The sequence below is a fragment of the Protopterus annectens genome, chromosome 10.part0 (assembly GCF_019279795.1).
Source record: "Protopterus annectens isolate FY-2018-M chromosome 10.part0, PAN1.0, whole genome shotgun sequence".
Classification (NCBI taxonomy): domain Eukaryota; kingdom Metazoa; phylum Chordata; order Ceratodontiformes; family Protopteridae; genus Protopterus; species Protopterus annectens.
Genome location: NC_056744.1, coordinates 1794001480 through 1794026904, shown reverse-complemented (window position 1 = coordinate 1794026904; position 25425 = coordinate 1794001480). Strand labels below are relative to the sequence as shown.

At 41.3% G+C, this 25425-nt stretch overlaps 1 protein-coding gene and 1 pseudogene across 5 annotated transcripts in view; one reads left to right on the top strand and one right to left on the bottom strand.

The window, feature by feature from the left end:
• FBRS (fibrosin) overlaps positions 1-18913 on the bottom strand; it is a 1655257-nt gene extending 1636344 nt beyond the window's left edge. For all 5 annotated transcript variants that reach the window (XM_044086630.1, XM_044086634.1, XM_044086633.1 and 2 more), the window contains exon 1: positions 17448-18913. In XM_044086630.1, the coding sequence (XP_043942565.1) occupies positions 17448-17741 (294 nt within the window). In that variant the 5' untranslated portion in view covers positions 17742-18913. The remainder of the gene's footprint in view (positions 1-17447) is intronic.
• Positions 18914-22833: 3920 nt separating this feature from the next.
• On the top strand, positions 22834-22896 carry LOC122814634 (annotated as a pseudogene).
• Positions 22897-25425: the final 2529 nt, after the last annotated feature.

Genomic DNA, 25425 nt, shown 5'->3' with positions numbered 1-25425 from the left:
ATTGAAGAAAACTGCCAAAGGAACCAAAAAAGTTGTGTCTTTCGGCTTTTCTCGGTTAGGGGTCACCACAGTGGAACTCCGGTCCGCGCTGATTGGCAGTGGATTTTTACGTGCCGAGTTGCCAGCCCTGACACAACCTTCAACGAAGGTACGCCCATTCACGCACATCTCCACACAGAAGACGCTCTAGCCGAGAATCGAACAGGACATCTTACTGTGAGAGGTGACAACGCTACCACAGCACCACCACCGACTGTTGCCAAAGGAACCAAAGTATTGGGAGGAAATAACTTGAGAATACAAAGACTCCCAAGAATTTATTTGGACTGCAGGTTAGAGATTACCTTCCCTATCAAGGACTGACATCAGAGTACAGGAGAAGAGAGAAAGAAATTGGGGGTCCTAAAGTTTTTAGTAGAATCTAGAACAGAAGCTGCCATTAAAAAGGAATATTAGTAGAGCATATTGCATGACAACTATAAAAATCAGAGAAAGTTAGAAAAAGCAATTCACAAAACCAAAGGGACAAAATAGGTATGTCTCACAAATATGTAACAAAATCTAGAAGATTTAGGACTTTAGCTTGGAAATGTTAGGATATTTTTATTCCCCAAGTATATTCCAGAGGATGTTTCCTCGGGTAGACAGCAAATGTTGGAGGTGTGACGGGGAGGAAAGGGGTAACTGGGAAAATGTTCTGGGAGTGTGGCGAGTTGGCAGACTTTCAAGGATTCCCTGCGGGATGCACTGTCACAGATGCTGGGTTGGCAGATGTGACGAGGGAGAGGATTCTTCTGAGCTATGATACAGAATCGGAAATGCCCAGAGCCTTGCTCTGTCTAATTATGGTGGCTACCAAAAAAAAGCAATTACTGGAAAACAGAAATCCAAATCTAAACCAGCTATTCTAGAAGTAATGAATATATTAACAAAGATAAAAGAACTGGAATTGAGATCTTTAAGAGCAAACTACACAGAAAAAAATATGACTTGTGGGAATAATACAAACAGGGGGGAATGGGGTTTAAAAGAAGGCAGGAGTTAAAGTTTGAAAATGACTGAGTAGAACCTTCATTTTGTTTTTTGTTTTTTTTTTAAGCCACTCAGAGGCGGACTTGCTGGTGCGTTTTGGATCACTGTCCTGCTGCAGAACCCAAGTAAGCTTCAGCTTGAGTCACAAACTGATGGCCGGACATTCTCCTTCAGGATTTTTTTGGTAGAGAGCAGAAGTCATGGTTCCATCAATCACAGCAAGTCATCCAGGTCCAGAAGCAGCAAAGCAGCCCCAGATCATCACTCTACCACCACCACATTTGGCTGTTGGTATGTTCTTTTTCTGAAATGATGTGTTACCTTTACACCAGATAGAGATAATTTAAGCTCTAGAGTACTTGCATGTATTTAGTGATGCTGTACTAAGCCACTCCAATAGCCTTAAAAGGGTAAGGGCCTCATCAGTTGCTGATATTAGTGGCTTGTGGCAGTGACTACTACGTTACACTCTGGGCGAAAAGGGGGCACAGCTGGAGAGCCTATGCCAACCTTCCCTAGGAGTGTGTGAGTGTGTGTATAAATCAAATCTTAAAATGTGTGTCAGCTACTTGGGCAGGGACATGAAGCACTGGTTGGACAGAGGGTGCTGGAGGTTTTAGCTTGAACACTAGGCTGACATCTGGACCCTATAGCTGTGCCAGTGGATAGACTTACTGGGGATCTAGAGCGAAAGGGAGAAAACAGCCCTAGACTGCCTGTGATCTGTGTGTGCCCTTAAGGAAATTGTACTTTACCGTGTGTACTTTTCATCCTTCCCAATGTGCATGGTACTTTTCATCCTTCCCAATGTGCATGCCCCTCACTGGTGCTAGTGGTGAGGCTCCTTGATTACTGGGCCAGTGCACAGAAGTCACACGAGATTTAAAAGGTGGCAAGACTTAAAGGAGCTACGTAATGTTTGACTGAAAATGACTGGATAGATAAGTGATGTAAAATGTTTGCAACTGGACGTGTTTCAATACGATTTGTGATGTATAATGTTTGCAACTATTAGTGTCGGTGTGGTTTGTTTTGATTTACATAAATGTATGATTAACTGTCTTAAGCGACGGTTTAATGAAGTTACTTGTGTAAAAAAAGGCAGAAATTGAAAAACTTGTATAAAGTTGCTTAGATTATATGATACATAATATATATGAAGTATAACGGTTGTAAATGTAAACTTATTAATACAGTTTGATTATTTTATATAAATGCAAATTTGTCTAGGTCACAAGTGATAATTCAATAAAAGGTGTTAAACAGCCAAGATAGGAGGGGATGAGAGAAAAATAATGATTGATACTTAGTTTTCAGGAAAGTCTACAGAAGCAGATGTACTCCTGTGGAAGTGTGGAACTTATGAGGGAAGAGTGAGATAAAGATCTGGAAGATACTTTGTTTAAAAAGTATAAAAATGAGGGGGAAGCTCCAACTTCTTGGAAAGTGGTGGCTATTATTACCCAAGGAAGATAAAGACCCATCAGATTCAGCTTCATAAAGAACCATTTCAATTTTAAACCACGATTATAAAGTTGTTGTGTTGTGTCTTTCGGCCTATCTCGGTTAGGGGTTGCCACAGCGGAACTCCGGTCTGCTAATGTTTGGTAGTGGATTTTTACGTGCCGAGTTACCAGCCCTGACACAACCTTCGACGAAGGCACGCCCATTCACGAATGCCTCCACACAGAAGACGTTGTAGCTGAGAACTGAACGTGACAACGCTACCGCAGCACCACTACCGCGGGTAAACCACGATTATAAAGTATTTCACCTATATTAGACAAAACAATGGCAAAAGTGTTGCCAAAACTGATGTAGTTTAATGTGGTTTTGTAGAGGGAGGCAAACATTTGGCAACATTAATAGAATAATCCAGAGAAAAGCAGAATGAAAGAAAATACTGCTGTAGTTGCGGGTCTTGACGCAGAGAAAGCATCTGACAGACTTAACTGGAATTCTGAGTAAGGTAATGGAAGCATTTGCATTCTTGGATATAATAATAATGTTAATTAGAATGATATATCCACCCCCATCCAATCACTACCTTTCTTTCCACCCCACTAACTACCTTGATTATAGCAAGCTCAGATGCTCATAAGCCTAGTACTTATTATACAGCAGGAACTTCTTATTGTAACATTTGTTAAGGTCTTGTGTACTTCGCAGATAATGATTCTAGTTGTCTACTGATGTACTATGTTCATCTGTAAATATGTTTGTAATTAATTGCCATGTTACTCTAATTGTTAAAATCGCTATATAATTCAATGTAACTACTATTTTAACTGTGGAGCTTTTCTCCCCGGGCCTCCGCTGAAAATGAACATACATCCAGTCGGACACTCCCGGTCAATAAATATATAAAGGATCAGAAGCAAGAACTAAAGTGGGAGGATTACTCCCCAAGTTGCGTTTAAACAGAGAAACTAGGCAGGGGTATCCTCTTTTCGCTTTATCTGCTTTTGATTTAGAGCCACTGGCTCAAAATGCCAAGAACATAATTGGTATGCACCTGTTAAATCCAGAAAAGGACACCTAAGTGTTGTGGAACAGTCTGAGTCAGTTTTAAGTCTGATGAATATAAAATAAAGGCTACAGTCATAAATTAAATACACACAAACTGGTTCAGCAATACTCATACTTATGGGAATACAATAAGATGAAGTATTTGAGAATATGGATTAAAAAGGCTTCTGCTATGGCAGCTAAGAATATGTGGAACAAAACAAAACAAAAGGTAATAGAAAAACTAAGAAAAATGGAAGCCTTTATAAACAGTAAAGCACAAGCTATGAAAAGTTTTTAATATCTTTAATTTTAAATACAGATCAGGCATATCTATCAATCAAAGGAGAAGTTGTTGACAAACAGCTGAAGGAATGTATTTGGGAGGGGAGGGGGCATGAGGGAAAGAGTTAAGTGGGACAAGCTGCTCCTTCCATAGAACAAGATGGTTTAGGATTAATTAGCTGATTTGAAGAAATGTTTTAGAGCTACACAGTTGAGGCTCATACACAACACACGCAGAAGGTTAGAATTCAAACTGGAAAGGGATGAAGAATAAGCCAGGGGGCGTCAATAAATAGAGTACAGGATTGTTGATGCAGATCCTTAAGAACCACCACCATACAAAATATGAGATCCATAAAGAAGAAGACAGGCAAGAGCCAAGATAGCATACAAAATATCTCCATAAAATAGAAGTATGACAAGAGCCAATACAACACGAGAATGGGAGGACTACACACAGGGGTACAGAAAATGCAAAAATAGGGAGCTGGAATTTACTGGACAAAACTGGCTAAGGAGCCAAGTATTGGGAGAAAACAGCTAGAGAGGGAAAGGTCGTGGAGTGGGATAAGGCCAAGAAAACATTACTGGCAAAAGGAAAGGGCCAGGGAAATCTTAAGTGAAATACATGCTCTACTTGGGTTTTCAGATTGGATTGGACACACTAAATTGGATGCGAGTGAGTGTGTGCGCGAGTGATTGGTATGAATGAACTACCACAGCAGGGCCAGTCATCCAGCAGTGTAAACCTTGGCTCAAGATGATTGCTACTGCTGAAGTGACACCCCAACCCCATCTTTAAAATGGGAAAGGGGGGGGTGAGGATGGATGGACTAAAGCATAGAGCTCAGAGACAAATGTCTTCAGGAACAGCGTGACTTTGTCTAATTACAGAAACTTGCAACTACAGGGAAGAACAGACCGAAGAGCTCAAGTGTCCATACAGAGTCCAATCTAAGACAGGGAAGCATCAATTGGAACCTGACAGTGTTCACAAATATCCCCAAGGACGAGAAGAGTGATGGATGCTAGCATTTGGAGACAATTGTCCACAGTTGAAGGTAGCCACCTAGGCATGGGAAATTCTGGTTACTTGCAATATTAGGTGCACTGCCAGTTCCACCATGCATTTGATGAACAACCTGGGAGCTAAGGTAAGACCAAAACAAGAGTCAAAAATTGGTGATGTGGTCCAGTGGTAAAGTGCTGAGAAGCCTCAGAAATTCTTTTGTAACTTTGGACTACCAGTCTCCACATAAGAGAGCACATCCAGACTGCAGACAGGGAAGAATGGACTGAACTGTTACAATGCAAAAGGACTTTTTAGGATGTACTAATTCAGGCCATTCAAATCAAATATGGACCTAAAGTCCTGTGTCTTCACTGGTGCCAAAAAGAACTCGCAGGTCCTGAAAAAACTCCTGAACGGGTTCTCTTTTGAACGAGACTTAAGGCTTTCTTTTTTGCAGCAACTCTAAGGGGTGAGGCATCCAGCAGCAGGAGAAAATGGAACTAATACCCACTGTACTGTGGGACAAACACAACAGCTACATTACTGCTGTTGTGCTTCGTATAAAAATACAGAAAGGTTAAACAGATGGGGAAATGCCAGAGCCACTGAACAATGGTGTAAAGCCCTGGCTACAATCCACGCAAGCAACTTTAGTTTGAACATCATCACAGGGACCTGCTACAGCTGACTGGGGAATGAGATGAGGGATGGCATGTCCAAGTCATACAAAAAAAAAAAAAAAAAAAAGTAGCTGGAGCAAGCAGTGCTCAGAACTAAATGACTTTTAGTCAATGGGAAGTCAGGAACACAGAAAATCTAAATGACAAAATGCTTAAGAAAGGGGTGGCATAAGAGGCAAGACATTTACACACACAAGGCTGAGGGTTTTATTCTCACCTCTAAGAAATCAACCAGGCTTAAAATGGCCTGCAAGGGCAGCTGGCTATTACTTGTCTATATAATTAATAGGTTAATAGGCATCGGCCAATCTGGTTGGATCAGAACATGCAAGACCCACAACAACCTGAACTAATTAAGCCTAAACTCTGCTCAAACATGCTATCAGACTACTCAAGATTACAGAGCTCCCCCAACACACAGCAGGTTCTAAAAGACAAACGCCTGCTAATCAGTGGAAGCACACACCATTTTGATGATCAGTGCCATTATATAATGTATAAAATAATCAATCTTCTTGAGTTACAACACCCAAATGACTAGTACCGGCCACTACAGAAGGAACAATCTACACCAATCTGTGATAAAAATTAATACAGTCAGCGTTGTCACGTTAGGAATAGCATGCAAACCATGACAGCCAACACTACTGCATCAGGAGTTTTGAAAACCAGTACCACTGGGTAAGGGACAGGATGGGAGAGCACAACCTGTAATCGCTACAACTACTACATCAGAAAAAGTACTCAACATGGCCAGGCAACAGGATCTGCAACAAGACTGACAGCAGTCTTTAATCTGTGAGCAACACGAAAGGTAGGCTAGGAACATTACATTAACAGAAAACAAATCATAGTAACACACTTGTTACTTTCGACTTAAGTTTTCTTTTGAAGCAAGCATTCATACCAGCATTACAAAAACTGCCCAATTCCTGCTTCCCATTAAACCAAATACCTTCTTCTGAACATTATTCCACACGTACTGTCCTCACAAATGGCATACACTAATGTCGGACAACCAGTGCCACTAGGTTTGGGGCAATATGCATCAAATTCTGACAAAACAATCCAACAGCAATATAAGACCACGAATCATTCATTTGTCTAAAGCAGCACCCATCAATTACTTGCAACTAGTTTCACTAGGTTACACACACCTCATGTTAATCTCAGATGCCACTTTTCACCATTCGACTCTTTCCGCAGCAAATCAAACTTTGTACATAAATGGCTTTACTGATCTTAGAGAAATGGCACTTAACTACAGAGAAATTCCAGTGCAGCTCTGGTTTAAACAATTTAATGTTTTTGAAAAGCAAACACTCAAGCATTAAAGAGCTACATCCGTCTACAAAGCACACAAACAAAACAAACCAAGATAAGCTTTAGGATCTTACTCTGGGGATGTTCCAGGGAAACAGTCAGTAAGCCCTGCAACGCATCTACAGCCCGAAGGGACCCAGCGACGTGCATCTGAACAGCATGCAGTCTTCTGAAGTACAAAATAAACTGTTCACACGTATGGCTGTAACCAGTTCCCCCCCCCCCTCTTATGCATAAACAGTGCTAACATTTTCTTTTTTTTTTTAAACTGTAACAGTGCTACCAAAAGTTGTACAAAGGAAAAATGCCTTTGAAGTTACTCTGGGACAACTTATGTTTGTAACAGAACACAACCTGCTGATCAGTCAATCTGCAACACACTGAAGCTTTATTAAAAGCCAGCTGCTACTAAGCTAAGAGCTGACAGAATATCACATACAACAGAAAGGTGCAATATCACACCGTTGAGGCAAAGTTAAATGAAACATACAGAATCCAAGTGAAAACTGTATGAGCCGTTTCAAGTGCAATGGTACAGGAAATAATTGCTGTCGAAGCTTTTGCACATATTTAAAGTTAACATATCAATTTACTACTTATTCAAAGCACTACTGTACTATTGTACTTTTCTATCATCATGTACATTACTGCATGTCTCTATTTTGTACAACTGGTCAGCTCAGAAACTGAAATTAGTCAGAGCCCACCTGTGCTCTAACCCAATAAGCAAACAAGCCTGAACTCCCAGGAAGTAATGTTTTCAGGCAAGAACAATTTGGCAACCAAGAATACAAAACACAAATGTCATAGAGACACCACGACAATGCTGGACACAGACATCCTACATGATGAAACTCATCACTACACATGCGAATGCCAGGAAAACCCTCGACCAAATTCATTAATGCCTTATAAAATACCAGCACAAGTGTGGGGCCAAGGAGAGAAGTCACAGATCATGGCTGCAGTGAGACTGCACTACAGTCTGACCACTTTGGATTTCCCAGTGCAGACCCAACTACCACACAGTGTTTGCTATCATCTCTGTAAAGACCGTGACAATTACCATGTCATTAAAACAGCTGTCACTTCACATCATAGTCGTTCTAGTGTCTCTGAATTTTATATGCAAGACATTGCCTCTAATTTCCCACCAGCACCCACCCAGCTTCAGTTATGGTTTTGGAAAAATCTAGAAACTCTTCAATATATACCAATAGGTAGCTGCAACGCCCCATCATTAAGCAAAGCAAATCCAGGTATTATGTTGAGGAAAAAAAAAAAAAAAAAGAGGAAAAAAAAAAAAAAAAAACGACAGACACTGAGCATACAGATTAATCTCATTAGATCTACACACAACACGGTTTTCATCCCTACCACAGCCCTAAATGTCCTTTACGAATACAATGAACCACTACAGAAATCGGGGACAATTCGTATCTGCCATATTTTTAGACTTGTCCAAAGCCTTAAGCATTTCCTCCCTAAACAGTAGCTCCTCTATCACTTGGCTTCAAAGCTACTTGTCAGCAGGCCGTAAAGTGGCAACACCACATCTCCTCACTTATCCCAGTTGCTTCAGGGGTCCTACAAAGCTTCATTCATGGACCTCTACTTTTCTCCCTATTCACCAACCAACTCCACACCTCCACTCTTCATGCCTCTGTGATACAATATGCATGCATACGACAACTCTAATATGTAAAGCATCCTCCCTACAAGACCTCCACACCATAACCCAAGACTCATTTCTATACGCAGAAACCTGGCTCACCAAGTCCCAACTCATTCTAAACCCCAATAAAACTAAACTACTCTTCTATTCCACAATATCTCCCCTCTTCTCATCCAACTTTCAATACAGAGTCCAAAAACAAAACCCACTCACAACACTACACAAACTGCTAGACAGAAATTGACAATCTGAAAAGACATTCATATTGCTCAAAACATTAAAAAAGTCCCCAAGAAACTAGATCTACTTTACAGAAACAAACAACGTTCAACTAGAACCACAAAAGCTACCATTGCCTGTACACACCTCCTGTCAATACTCCTACATAACTCCCCAATACTAACCAACCTCTGTAAAACTGATCTAACCAAGCTCAAATCTTGTTACAATAAAACCGCTTTATTTGCAACTGATGCCACACAGGTCACATCACTGTACAGCTCTTAAACTAAATCAGCTACAACTTCCTCAGCTGCTACACTATAAACAATTAACATTTGTCCACAAAAGTCTGCATCAACCAGAATCCCTAGTCTCCAAAATATTATACAACCATACACCACTTCTAGAACCCTCCGGTTCCAATAATAAACTCCTTTTACAAACCACCAAAGCAAAAACTCAGCTGGGTAATCTCTCTTCTCAAACGTCAACCTTAAAATAGGAAAGAAACTTCCAACACCTACTATCTCTAAGTATTAAACAGTTGAGTTTAAAAAGTTCCTAACTACTCAGTTGACACTGGTCTCCGTTCTTGCAAGTCTCCTTGATAACTAACCTCAGTACATTTAACATCTTACTCATTGAGTACTATTTTGTCTCAAATCTATGCACTCCTATTGTAAGGTGTTTCTCCTCACTATTTAAATATTCATACTTCTGTGACATGTTGAAGTAATATGTAATGACCTGTACTTGCTCACTATTGTACTATTACTGACTGAATGTTACTGGAATTTTTTGTGTATTTAACTTTTACAGTGTTCGTGTTTCTTACTCCTGCAGCTTTCTCTCTGGGCCACCCTTGAAAAAGGACCGGTGTCCAGTCAGACTTTCCAGTAAACAAAATGTAAAACAAATAAATAAAATAATTGTTTAGGACAAGGAAAGTACGGCATGTGCAGATCCAAGAAATGTTTGTGCAATTTTAGTTGCATTAGAAAAGAGTTACTGTTACAAAAGGATGCAATAAAAGGAGGGAACTAGGAATCCCATAACTCTGAGAACGAGACACCACCAAAGTGATCATTAAACTAAGAAATAAGTCTGACTGCAGATCAAGCAACCACTAAATCACTTGTCTGGTTAATACAGAATCGAATGAACTATCCCAAGCCAAAAACAGGTAATATTGTGTTGTACTTTGATCCAGCTGTTTGTCTTTAGGAGACAGACAGTGATGACATCTGTTGAAACAACTACAAATCACGCTGCTTTATTATAGGTTTGCTTTAGACTGTACAGGTGAACGCCAGTGAAAGTGGTTCGAATGGCAGGTGCTAGAGAAGGTTTGGAAATGATGCTGAAACTATCCTGCATTGTGTAAGTTTTTAATAAAAATAACATGGATTTGTTTAAAAACCCCAAGCAGCTTACTGTGTTTTGGTGCTACATACATACAAAAACCAAAATTACTACCTAAAACTACATCTAATTTAGTTTCTAAAAAATATATTGGGATTCTTTTAAGTTAAAATTCAAAGTATGTGGTATCTCAGTGGTTAGATTCAGAAATGAAACTAAGTGTTATTGTCATTTACCAATACATGTGAATCATTTATCCATTGTTATACCAAATAAAGTGACTTGTGAAATTCTTCTAGTTAATACTGTATAAAAGAAAAATTGTTACCAGTATAAAATCAAAGACCTTAAAGGAATCTATAGGTTAACCCAACTAAAGTGAGTTGATGGGAACAGTGAGTATTTGGTCAATGCATTGCCAGGGGTCTAAAACCATTAGATCCCTCAACCCAAGACACTGTTCATTTACCCACCCTTACTTAGTCTTACAAAAACAGTAGATGGGATATCAAAAAGGCAGTAAACAAATCGCAGAAGAAAGAAAATACTAACAGACCAGGATTTCTTTGTTTTGATATATCACTGAAAGACAGAAGCAATGTTGTGCAAGGAACATGTTAGCTGTTAAGCATGAGAGATGGGGCATGTCCGCAAAAAAATTTGGGCACATGACAATAATATGCTGATAAATACAATAAAAACTAAGCATATGTGATCTGAAAGCCATAAACTGAACTGTGAATATTTAATATAACACACTGACTGAAAATGTACATTTAACATGAAAAACCTTTGAATATGTGAACATTTAAGGACCTGGCTATACAGGTAGAGCCAGCTTTGAGTTTTTCTAATCACACCAGCCAACTGACTAATTACAGTTATAGAACTATAGGTTGTATAAAAATATGTACAAAGCCTAGGAAACCATAAATAATTAAGCTGTTTGTTAATTACATAAAACCCAAACTGGAAGCCTTACAAGAAAACAAGCATGAGTAAACGAGTACAGCGGAAATATACTAAAGGCAACCATTTATATGAAAAAGTTATGAAAAACTAAAATACTTGAACTTGCACGGTGTCTCAGATATTTAAGAGAATATCTTACTCGGGTATACAAGGCATTTAGAGACAATCATCTCTGGGAATGTTTGGGTTTATCAAAAAGTAGTCGAGAATCAGACAACCTATGTGAAAGTTTCTAAAGAAATGAGAAATCTACTAATTGGTTCTCTAAGATAACCTGATGCATGGAACTATCAAATTGATTCAAGTTGTTTTTTTTTTTTTATCTGCATTTATTTTAACTTCATTTGCTTTAATATTGCTACACACAAAAGTGTGCTAGCTTGCACTACATTTAAAGTATACTACCAGGACCAGAAAGTTTGCCCTTCAGTTTTTCCCTTAAGATCTCTTTAGATCTCTACTCTCTTGCACTTTAGCTTATTTACCTAGCACTTCATCAGGCTTTTGTAGCAATTACTGTAGCACACAACTGCTATCAGCACTAGACGTCCTATAAGAAAACAGCTCCAGTATTTGGTAATGATTACCATCCCTCCTGACATGTCTAAAGGTCAGTTTCCTGTGCTTTCTCCCATTAACCTGGTAAACTTGGGCATTCTGAAGCAGTGAAGCAACTGCCTCATGTATAAAGACAACCCTCTTAACTCCCAACACTAAGACTTGAGACATGCGTATATCAACAAATTGAAGTCATGCACTCACCAGCCAAGACCAGAACAGCTGGTCAAGAGAAGGTCAACACCTGCACCACACCACATGGAACACACAGCCTTCCAGAACACCCACCATCAGAGCCCTTATATAAAGGCAAACCACAAAACCACCTTTGCAGAGGCTCTCAATAGAAATCTACCCAAACAGCAGAGACCTCTAAGGCAGAAACACACTCAACCACAACACAGCACAAAAGACACATAGGCTCACCTAGAACAGTGTGCCCCTCAACCTAAGCTCTTAAGGCAAAACAGCTTGCCCGACACAATAATCACAGGTGACTCAATAGTGAAGCACACTGATGCCCCACTCACTAGGTTGAATAAGGAGAATAACAGTCACTTACCTCGATCTGCCCAAGCCTTTTCATACCATTCCTCACTCAAAAGAATAACTGATAAGCCCACTAAACTAGGCATCAAGCCCCATTATCATTATGTGGATTGCAATTTGGCTCACAGACAGAACCCAAAGTGTGAAAGGAGTGGACTCCAAGTCAGACTGCCGACCAGTCATAAGTGGAGTCCCACAGTGATCAGCCCTGAGTCCTCTCCCATTTGGCATCTACTTCTCAGAAGTCCAGGCTAACAAGGAGGGACTCTGGCTAACCAAGTTCGCAGACAACTGCAAGATGGGGAGCCATTAACTCCTCAAGTGAAGCAGACACACTACGGAAAAGGCCTCACTGACACCAATGACTGGTTCATAGGTAGGTACTCTGCCATTGGCCCTAGGGCCTATATAAGCCTAGCCAAAAATGTACCCTGACTTTCGCCACCCAAGAAAATTATTTTCCTGTGCCCCTGTCGAGCAGAGCCACAGAAGTGATCCCTGTGGTGAATTTCCTATTTCTCATCCAATCAAGATTTTTCTTGAAGAGTGCTAATGAGGAGCTCTGCTTGACATAGATAGGTAGTCTGTTCCAGAGTATGGGAAGTCTCTGGGACAGGAATCTATCCCTCCAGCATGTTCTGTTTATTGTGGTGACAAGGTTTAGGTCCTAGAGCGCATAGCTTGGAGGGATTGGGATTTCTTTAAGTGGAGTATGTCCAACAGCTCTGGGTTTGACATAGCTTTGTATGTTAGGTAGAGATTGCTTCTGAGTCGGCGATATGCGACTGAGTAAAGCTGAAGTTTTTTTAGATGGTCTGCGCAGGGCATCTGTATGAGGCCGGTAATCCTCTTTGTGCAGTATTACTGTGGCCTTTCCAGTTGTTGGAGATGTCTTGTGAGGTACATACCAAAAAGGGCATTGTACTCTATAATGGGTCTAATAAGTTATGAGTAGAGGAGAACAATGACCTCTTTTTTTCTGGATGAGAAACCTTTTGTGATGAGGTGAGCCACGTGGAAGAATTTCCTGACCACTGTGGCGATGTGATTATCAAGGGAGAGTCTATTGTCCATCTGTGTCCCAAGGTCTCATCACATTTTCTGCATTAAGTAAACTACCAGCTATGTGGTAGTTCATGGGTACAGATTTTTTACCAAAGGGGATGACAATACACTTATTGGCACTGAGCTTCAGGCCATGGCTTTGACACCAGGCTTCTGTCTCAGTGAGGCCCTTTTGTAGCATGTCCACAGCGTTAGGAGTTTTGATTATGGCTCCTAGTTGGCAGTCATCTGCAAACTTTGTTAGCCAAAGACCTTCCCTGAAGTACAGGCTAACAGAGAAGTAAATACCAAACAGGAGAGGACCCAGGACTGAACCCTGTGGTACTCCACTTGACTGAAGTCGGATTTGGAGCCTGCTACTTTCACAGCGTGGGTTCTGTCCGTGAGCCAGCTGGCAACCCATCTCGTGACATAGGGGATTTATACCTAGTTTAGTGAGCTTATCTATAATTCCAGAGTGGGGGGGGGGTGTTGAACGCCTTGGTGAGATCTAGATAAGCTGCGTGAACCAACTTACCCTCATCTATGCCTTTGGTGACTGCTTCAAAGAAGTCAATCAGGTGTAGGAGACCTGATCTGCCTTTTACAAATCTGAACTGGGTAGTGTCCAGAGTTTGGAGATTACCGATGTCTTTGTTGACGAGTTTCATGATGACACATTCCATGGCCTTGCAGACCAGGCTCGTCGGGCTAATGGGGAGGTAGTTCCCGGGGTTCGTCGTGGCACTCCCTTTGTGGAGTGGGATAACAGTCGCGGTGCGCCATTCAGTGGACACAAAGCCTGAGGTGCGACTATGATTGAACATGGTACTTGGGTAGGGTGCCAGTTCATTCTGTAGTTCGTGTAGAACTCAGCCTGGGATATTGTCAGGTCCTATGGATGCTGTGTGCTTGGCTTTGGAGTGTTTTTTGTTTTGTTTTGTTTTTTTTTACACGGGCAGCCGTGATTACACGAATTTTGCATTCTTCCAGTATAGAGATGGGCCCTCTAGGGGGTGAGAGGGGGGTAAAGTTAGCACTAAACCTATCTGCCAGGATGTTGGCAATATCAGCTGGTTCTGTAGATTTAGTGCCATTGTGCTGCAACTCAGAGCAGATCTGAGTGTTGCCATTGAGATTCTTGACATAGCTATAGAATGCTTTGTGGTTGTTTTTAGAGTCAGTGGCAATTTTGTTTTCGTAACTAGCTTTGGATGATTTTATGAGGGATTTCAGCCTCTTACTGAGGTTGACCAGGAAGTTCCTCCAGTCATGGGATGTTACTCTTTTGCAACAGCTTCTTTTTTCTGTTGTAAAGTTTATGGCAGAGGACCACCAGATTGGCTTCCTTTTTTTGGAGGATAGCATCTTGGTTCTACTAGGGATAGTATGATCCATGCACTCGTTTAAGTGCTTATAAAGTGCATTTGTGTAGGATTCAGCAGTCATACCTCTATTGACCATCTGCATGGGTGTCATGAAGTTTGCCACTTCTGTCTTAAGAAGTGTGAAGCTGGCTTTGGAGAAGTTAATTTACGGTGGTTTCCCTAACTGGGGGCGGGATGTGGATGTCTAGGGTGATTAGCTTGTGGTCGGATCTGACCAACGAGGATTTGAGGAGCACCGGTTGCCCATGTTGGTAATGACCAGGTCTAGGATATTGCTGCCCCTGGTGGGGGTGTGAATAAGTTGATCCAAGGCGTTGGAATTTATGAATTCCAGAAAACATTTTGCAAAAGAGTTGGTACGCGAGTAGTTTTCCCAGTTAATGGTGGGGTAGGTGAAATCGTCCACTATTAGGGTGTTGGGTTGTACCTTAACATTTTCCAGTGTATCAAGAAACGAGGAGTGGGAATCCTGAGGCATGGTGGGGGTCTGTAGCAAGCTACAATTTGGATTGCGGTCTTGCCCAGAGTTAATTGCACTTGGATAATCTCAGATACATTATGCTGTGCAACTAGCCTGGGGGTGTGGATATCCTTAATGAATATGCCTCCACCTTTAGTGCTTCGTTCCGGGTTAGGTGGCCGAAAGGTGTGGTATGAATTATAGCCTGGTAATGCAGGGGGTGCTCTCTGGAGCTTTGAAACAGGTCTCTGTCACTGCACAGATGTCGACGTATTCCATTTTAAGGAGTGCCTCGAGGGAGTGCATTTTGAGGTCTAGACTTCTAGCACTGAATAGCATTACCCTCGGATTTTGCTTGCTTGTACCCGTTATGGTGGTGAATTTGTCATTTGAACCTTGCCTAAAAAGGCACTATAAGGGTGGCAAGAGCCTTAGCCAGTATCTGGAATCCCAAGGGTGACAGGTGCAGGCCATCTCTGGCAAAGCACTGTGGTCTGTCGATCATGTCATCCCAGGCAGACAAATACTGGATCCCCTTAGAATGACACTAGAACCTTAGCCAACTGTTGAAGTCAATAATTTTGTCCTTGTACTGTGGTATAATTCTGGATGATGGCAGGATGCTACTCTGGGCTAGGGTCATACCTGTCTGGGCTACAAGATCAGAGAGCTCCTCCATGTCTCTTTTCATGTAGTCCAAGGAGGTACGTTTCACATCATTAACCATGACCTTAAGCTTAATGCCAAAAAATGCATTCTCATCCACTTTGGGGAAAAACTCAGTTCCCACCAATTACCACATCAATGGGACCCCACTGAACACTGAAGGTGTTATAGGAGATCTAGTTTATTAGAAATTCAGCTGGGGATAAAGCCATGTTTCCTAGCACCAGAACTGTACTATTACTTTTATGGTTTATTGGTTATAATTACACCAAGTTTCTATGGTGTGCCAAACATCACAGCCTTCTTACCTGCAAAACTAGAGAGTCTTATTGCTGTAAAACAATTCTGTGCAATCCTAACACAAACTCACAACACGCATACTCACTGACCTTAATCACACCAGCTGCAATATTTTAATACTAACTTTAGTTTTCTCTCTGTGTTTGCAATTTGAACCCTGACTGGGAAAAATAAAAACAAGAACTGCGGCTGACGTGCCAATCAAACAACACACCCAAAAAATGTGTACCACACAAGGGGAGGAAAAAATCAGTGACATACGTTTTGAGCCATTCACAAAATCTCTAGCAAGAAAAACAAATCCATCCATCACTCATTTTACCATTTTTTACACATAGGAGGTTGCAGTCATTGCCACTACTGTTCTTCCATACCATAGATACTTGCATGCACGCACACCTATGCCCAATTCAGAATGTCCAATCCACCTACTGCATGTTTTTAGAATGGAGGAGAAATCCACACAAAAACAGGGAGAACATCCAGACTCTGGAAAGAAGGTACCCCAGCTAAGCTTCTAACCAGAGTACCTCTTGTTGCGAGGAGACAAAGATACCCGCTGCACCAAAGCAAATGTAGCCAAACAATTAGCATCACCACCAGGGCTCCAAGAAAGCTTTATTTTACATCATTAATAGGAAAATGAAACAAAACAACTCAAACATAACTACAACAAGTCGTAACAACATCGTATCACAAGAATCTTCGCAATGGCACACAGATACCTTGCTACACCCCCATACCAAAGAATGTTCTAAACCTCGCATCAACTTCACATGCTTCTGCTAAGCAATGCCTACAGTAAGTGCACTAGAGTATTTTCAGGGGGGTTTTAAGCAGTTATGGGAACAACATGTGTTCATGGTCACGGTCCATGTGAGACAGAGCACCTCGCTGGCTCTGTTCAAGAGGAATCTTGACCAGTGGATGGGAGATCGTAGGTTTACCCCGGGGATCATCTCTGTATCACTGCTGGATAGAGGCACGGCAAACTAATGGGTATAGTATTCTTCAACCTAAGGGGTGGTGAAAGCCACACAACTCTGGCTAGGCTTATAAATGCCCTAGGGCAGAGAGCCTAGTATGAACCTATGAACAGTACTCCATGGACCAACAGCTGTAAACAAACGTCAGGAACCTGGGCAATTAGTTCACAAGACCCAACACTAACCACATGAGTAAACAGCTGTCTTAACGTTATCCTGTATAACATTTAGTACACTACTATAAAAATAGAACAGACTACAAACAAAAGAAAAGAAAGCATGTTTCTGTAATCTGCAACACAGCGTTTCTGCCAAACCAGCAATGAAATTACATTTGCAAAAATTTCTAAAGTTGGGAACTTCAGAAGCACATTCTACACCATACAGACATCACTTTGTCTTGGTGTCCCATCCATGTTACTTACTTCAAGTGCTTCTAAGCTGATAAAACTAGCAATGGCAAAACCATCAATTAGATCCTCCTCTCCTGAACTAGATTCTTTCTTGCGACGGCGTGGTGGTCGAGGTCTGGGTGGCGGGCCTGCCGCCCTCTGTAGAGCAGTCTCCCGATCCGATCCCGAGGAAGTAGGTGAGAAAGACCGTCCAGATGCTGATCGCCCACGACCAACCCTACGTAGGCGCCCGCTCTCCAAGTCCCGCTGGGAGCGGGAGCGCCGGCTCCGGCTCTGCCGGTAACCACCCCCATGGGGGGTTTCCATACTAACAAGCCGGTCCTGACCAATGGCAGCTCCACCGCCTTCTGCTCCCAAGGCCAGGCCGGTGCAGGTCTACAAACAGGTTAAGTGTAGGTGTCCAGCACCAAGTGAAATAGAAAAAAAACGCAGAAATAATCACCCTGTCGGCTGCATTGTTTCGCTGCACTCTCGGAAATGCAGCCTTCTAATGCCGGACCTTTGACAGCTGTCTTAAATTCAAGATTATAGAAATCCTCAAAGAAGCTGAAGAATGTCAAACCACGAAACTTGACAGAATGTGTGCCACTCTTTGCAACACAAACAGATGGCAAATCCAGCAAAACAAAATTCCGTTTCAAAGTATTCAGCACAACATGAAACCTGACAGTCTAGATCTCCCTTGTATCCCCTTCCACAGACAAGGCTCGGGATCCCTTCTCCTTCTGGTCAGCTCAACATTCTTGTGGCACTGCTGTCAGCCCGGTTCCGGGTAGCTCTGTCTCTTTAACGGGCAGGGGTAGGAGGAGCTGGAACAGAAGCACTTGCCTCCCGGGGCTACTGGCTTGCTCCCTCGAACAAAGATGGAGGTTTCCTATGGGGGTTGGGGGCAGCAGGCTTGGGCCCAGTTCCTTGTGCCTTCCCCTGCCCTCTTAGCGGCCTGACTCTCAGTTTTAGATCTTCAGCACAGCCCTTCTCGTGACCTGGCCCGAGCCCTCCACTAGTTAAGGCCTGCTTCGCGCTGCCTTTCCTTTCCGCTCAGGGCCCGGTTCACACTGACTTCTCCTCCCTGTCCACAAGGTCTCCTGCCCGGCTACGCTGACTTCCTTCTCACTGTCTGGGTGGTACCAATCACAACATTTTCAAATCCTTCACTGCTAGGCCGATCCTTCAGATCACGTCTCTCTGTTAACAACACTTCTCCAACGGCCCCTGGACTCGGAACTGGTACGGCACGGCTCGGCCCACTTTGCCCCCCTCCCCCTCGCTTTGTTCTCCAAGGGGGCCCGAATGCGTCACTTCTTTCCCACTTGCCCTCTCACTGTACGGCGTGTCCTTACTGTACCCCAACTGTAAAATCCGTACATCGACCAAAGTCCTCTTCCTCGGCAGTTGTTCCCCTCAGCTACCTTTAATCTCCCTTTCTCTGTCGGTGGTTCTCCGCCTCCTCTTTCTCTGCAGGACACGCCCACTTCCACGCGTCCTGATGTAAGACGTAAAGATTACGTTTTTTATAACGTATGCTCTGCGTAAACTACCCGGGGAATTTGAAGTGTTTCACTTTCAGTCCGTGTGCAGGTCAGGGATTGTTAAGAACTGATGCGAAAGGTTGTCACTTGATTTATCTATACCTCTTACCCAACCCACTTACCACCATAATTACGGTTAAGTCAAGAAGTAATCAGAGACACCAATCAAATTATCAGTACTGTTAACTTAAAAAGTTAACATGATAAGAAAATGTTAAGTGTAGCCCACCGCTTTTTCTTTCAGTGTCGTCAAATTTAGAAGGGGCAGAGCGAAATATTAAGCTAAAGTAAAGGATGAGGCATATGGTTTGGTGACCCAGGTATTTTGCCTTCTTGTCTTTTGCCCTGCACTTTTTTGAGAGACATTTCAAAGTTTTATCAATGTGCACTTAATAGGAAAGGTCTATCCAGAAATGTTTGACGGTCCCAATGTCTTTTGGCACTTTTACACGTGTTAATTGGGATACTAGACGGATCCATATGGACCAACATTGAGCTCAACCTGGGTGTAAAAAAGAATCACACAAAAATGCAGTACACAATCATACTGTAGTTAAAATTATGGCAATGTGAAATTATATAGGTTATATGTAGTATTCAGTGGTAAAATGAATATACTGAAGAATTCGAACTTCAAGTCTGTCATTGGATAAATAATGGCAGACCCAGTGTCTTTATGACTGCCAAAATGCTGCCCCCCCCAAAAAAAAGGTACACTGTATGCAACATAAAACTAATGGGGGCAACTAATCTTACCCTTTTACTGTCTACCTTCACTAGCCATTGTCATTATATCCTGGCAACGAGACTTCTACCTTCCTTTTTGATACTTTTATTCTACTTAAAAAAATGCTTGTATGCTGTTATTTTAATTAATAGTATAAGCTCATTGTATTAACTAATGTATGGTTTTGGATACAATGTCTAGGATTTTACTTGAACTTCTTTTGCTTATTTGATGGCTTTTCAAAACATATTTCATCTGTATTAATGTATAACTATGTAATCTTCCCAGGCTGCGTTCTACACGAACTACAGAATGAACTGGCACCCTACCTAAGTACCATGTTCAGTCATAGCCTCACCTCAGGCTTTGTGCCCACTGAATGACACACTGCGACGGTTATCCCACTCCACAAAGGGGGAGCCACAACAGACCCCGGGAACTACCACCCCATTAGCCTGACGAGCCTGGTCTGCAAGGCCATGGAACGTATCATCATGGAACTCATAAACAAAGACATTGGTAATCTCCAAACTCTGGACCCTACCCAGTTCGGGTTTCTAAAAGGCAGATTATGTCTCCTAAACCTGATTGACTTCTTTGAAGCAGTCACCAAAGCCATAGATGAGGGTAAGGTGGTTCACACAGTTTTTCTAAATCTTACCAAGGCTTTCGACACGATCCCCCACTCTGGAATTATAGATAAGCTCACTAAACTAGGTATAAATCCCTATGTTTCAAGATGGGCTGCCATCTGGCTCATGGACAGAACCCACACTGTGAAAGTAGCAGACTCCAAATCCGACTTCAGACCAGTGACAAGTGGAGTACCACAGGGTTTAGTCCTGGGTCCACTCCTGTTTGGTATATACTTCTCTGAAGTGAAGGCTAACACAGAAGGTCTTTGGCTAACAAAGTCTGCAGGTGATTGCAAACTAGGAGCCATAATCGAAACTCCTAACGATGTGGACATACTACAAAAGGGCCTCACTGAGACATATGCCTGGTGTCAAAGCCATGGCCTCAAGCTCAATGCCAAAATGTTTATTGTCATCCCCTCTGGTAAAAACTCTGTACCCATGAACTACCACATAAGTGGTAGTCTACTTAACGCCGAATGTGTGATAAGAGACCTTGGGACACAGGTGGACAGTAGTCTCTCCTTTGATAATCACATCGTCACAGTGGTCAGGAAATCCTTCTATGTGGCTCACCTCACCACAAAAGGTTTCTCATCCAGAAAAAAAGAGGTCATTGTTCCCCTCTACTCATTAATCATTAGACCCATTATAGAGTACAATGCCCCTTTTGGTATGTACCTCACAAGACATCTACAACAACTGGAAAGGCCACAGAAATACCTCACAAAGAGGATTACTGGCCTCAAACAGATGCCCTAAGCAGACCTTCTCAAAAAACTCCAGCTTTACTCCTTTGCATATCGCCTATTCAGAGGCGATCTCTGCCTAACATAGAAAGCTATGTCAAACCCAGAGCTGTTGGACATGCTCCACTTAAAGAAATCCCAATCCCTCTGAGCTACATGCTCTAGGGACCTAAACCTTGTCACCACAATAAACAGAACATGCTGGAGGGATAGATTCCTGTCCCAGAGACTTCCCATACTCTGGAACAGACTACCTATCTGTGTCAAACAGAGCTCCTCATTAGTACTCCAAGAAAGATCTTGATGATTGGATGGGAAATAGGAAATTTACTCCAGGGAGCACTTCTGTGGCTCTGCTCCACAGGGGCACAGGAAAATAATTTTCTTGGGTGGCGAAAGCCAGGGTACCTTTTTGGCTAGGCTTATATAGGCCCTAGGGCTAATAGCCTAGTACCTACCTATGAACATATGGAGCTTTTTATTTATGGGTCTCCACTGAAAATGGGCTCCTGGCCCAGTTGGACACTACCCAATAATCAAATGTAAATAAATATATAAACATATATTAAACTGTGTATTTTAGCTACATACTTGTTTAATGGAATTATGGCTTCTCCACATTTGTTAAAATTTATTTATTTATTATTTATTTTACATTTGTTGACCGGGATTGTCCGACTGAGCTGAAAAGCACTTTTTCAGCGGAGGTCCGGGGAGAAAATCTCCAACATATTATACAATTTTCATTATAAAGTAGCATTAAACAGCAATTTTACAGGATTATTACAAGGCATTAAGTAGCAATACAATGTTATACAGTGTCAGTAATCAGGAGTATAGCATAACTTTTCCAATATGTATAAAAATAAATATGTCATTAAGATGAGTATAGTTTTTGGGGTAAGTGGTTAAAAAAACCCAGTTTTATCATGATGTAGTTGCATGAAGGCAAGACAATTACAATAGAATGTTTCTCTGAGGCAATTTGCTTAATAGATTTTAGAAGACAATAGAAAGAGCAGTCAAGGAAGATTAGAGAGAGCTAGTGAGAAGAGTGAGTTAAGGGCAGAAAGTAGATTAAGATACGAGAAGTAGGGGGTGTTAAGGAGGGAGAGTGAGTGGCAGGACCAGTGACTTTTAAAGTGCTCTTTGGTGGCTGTTTTAAATTGTTTACGATGTGTAAGGGTCCTGATTTCTAGTGGGAGCGTATTCCAGGCAATAGTGGGGTGATAGCTGCACATGTTGTGTCCAGATTTAGACTTGGGTTTGTAGATTTGTACTAGGTCTTTTTTATGTGACAAAACAGCAAGCAGTGAAATGTTCTATTTAAAAATACATACAGTCCAGTTTTTTTTTAAATGAAGTCTGCAGGAAAGTTTTTTTTTTTTAAGTTCTTTAGTTGATGACAATGTTTTGAGTGATATGAAATGTTATTTTCTTGAATAATGGTGACTGATTAAATATGACTGCTGCCTTTTTGCAAATGTCAGCCAGCTGCACACACTAGGCCACTGAAGTTACAAATAGATGCTTTCTAATGCGGATTTGAATTTCTTCCATGACTGCTAAACCCATTAAAAGAATGTACTTACAAAAATCATATCTTACTGTTATTTAGGCTTAGAGGCCAATAAGTCTCTTTATAGAATGTTTTCAATATTTTCATTTTTTTCTGTATTATGTTTATTTAGATCTTATTAGTGGTTTGTTTTGCATTTTATGTGCTGTACTGTCATTTACAATATCATCTGTGTCTTCAGTATCATAGCCAATGAGGTTTATCCGAGGCATGATTATTGCTAATTGAAAACTAATCTTCATTTGTTTCAACATGATATACAATTACAAATATTCTGACAAACCGCCGATGCATATGCATTCTAGCAGTAAATGCCAAGCAAGATGTTTTTCACTCTAAAGGAGGCCACTGCTACGATTCTTGATGATGAAACTGACAAAGCAGACAGAGTAGTTCTGCTTCCACCACAGTTTGATCAACACTGCTGTTGTCAAACTTATAAAAAAATGAGTCGGCTTCATGTCATGGTTTGCTAGATGATGTGGTTGCTAGGTTACTTGAGATGCATTATTCAGTCACATAAAAATACTGCTCAAAATCAGCAACCAACTACTGGTTGGCATGAAGAAAAAATTAATGTTTAACTACCAGTTCGAAAATCAAGAAGGCAATACATGCCAAAACTGGTAAATGTAGCTACTGAAAAGAAAAAATAGTACCAGCACTGCGCGACAGGACTCATACCAGTACAGTACTGTGCGACAGGACTCATTGTGAAGCAATGCCAACATGTGAAGAACGCCAGTCAAGCATCAGATGACAATACATGCCAAAACTGGTAAATGTAGCTACTGAAAAGAAAAAAATAGTACCAGCACTGCGCGACAGGACTCATACCAGTACAGTACTGCACGACAGGACTCATTGTGAAGCAATGCCAACATGTGAAGAACGCCAGTCAAGCATCAGATGACAATACATGCCAAAACTGGTAAATGTAGCTACTGAAAAGAAAAAATAGTACCAGCACTGCGCGACAGGACTCATACCAGTACAGTACTGTGCGACAGGACTCATTGTGAAGCAATGCCAACATGTGAAGAACGCCAGTCAAGCATCAGATGACAATACATGCCAAAACTGGTAAATGTAGCTACTGAAAAGAAAATTAGTACAAGTACTGCGCGACAGGACTCATACCAGTACAGTACTGCGCGACAGGACTCATTGTGAAGCAATGCCAACATGTGAAGAACGCCAGTCAAGCATCAGATGACAATACATGCCAAAACTGGTAAATGTAGCTACTGAAAAGAAAAAATAGTACAAGTACTGCGTGACAGGACTCATTGTGAAGCAATGCCAACATGTGAAGAACGCCAGTCAAGCATCAGATGACAGAGAAGCTGGAGAGTCTCATGAAATACAGGCAGCAATAAACAATGGCAAAAGCAAGAATTACATCAGCTACTGTATGTCATAGCTAAACTTCAATTTATAATTTACATATGGTCACATTATTTGTTTATTGGGTGGTGCCAATGTCTCTTTTATTCAGAACAAATAATCCTGTCATGGAAATAATCATAAAATATAGACTTGCATTATTTTTACTTTAGAACAGGATCTGTAAAATGGACTACAAGGGCCCTCTTTCAAGTATGACTTGATTACAAAATATAATTTTTAAGCGCAGGGCCAGTGGCAAACATGATAAAACATTAAGTAGGGTAACTGTAGTTAAAAATAGCAGTAAGAAGCAAGGTGCCTGCCGTGATAAGTGAAGATGCAAAATCCAATCCAAATCTTATGTCACAAACCAAATCCTCACCACCACTAGGTAGCGTTAACAGGGGAAGCTGAACTAGATGGCCAACCCTTGATGGTACAGTCAGTGAGTATCAGTAGATTACATACTTACAAATGAGACATTTATAATGCAAAAACCAAAAGAGATGCTAACTATTTATTTTACTTTTGATAACTGAACTGCCTTCTAGGCCAGGCTCAGATTTAGTGTTGGTCCAGGAGAAAATTATATATAGAATGGTAAAAAGTGAAATTAGAATTAAGAATGTGCATTTAGTTGGGTAGGAGAGAAGATGATTCTCCCCAAACACCAACGTGGTTTAGGATTGCCTAATTTGAAGGGATACTTTAGAGCTACACAGATAAGGCACACTTACATAACACACGTAGATAATTATAAATGAAGGTATTGAGAGCAAATACCTAAATACCTCAACAGGGAAAGGTAACAGAGTGAGATGAGGCCAAGCAGAAGTTTGGACTGCAGATTAGAGATTGCCTTCACTACTAGGGGATAATACTAGAGAACAGCCAAATAGAAAGGGGTACGGGAATATTAAGTGAAGAGAACAACTTTGTAAGAGTTTCAGCTGAATCTAGTACAGAAGCTGTTGTTAAAAAAGGGATAATTATTAGGGACATAAAATAATGCATAATAACTATAAGAATCAGTGAGGGGAGTTAAGAAAAAATTGGGAAGGCAGACTGGAAAGACATTTTACAAAGAGACAATTATGACAGCTATATAACTTCCAAGTATGCAACAAAGTCTAGAAGGTTTAAGATTTTTGCTTGGAAGTGTTTACAGAGATATTTTATACACTAAGGAGACTTCATAGAATTTTTCCACTGGTAGACAGCAAATGGAGGTATGATGAGAAAGAGAGAGGTAAATGGAAACATGTTTTTAGGAGTGAAACGAGTTGGCAGATTTTAAAAGAACTGCTGCAGAATATACTTTGTCAGAAATGTTGTGGGTACAAATGGTTGTAACTAAGGAAATGTATTTATTTATTTATTTG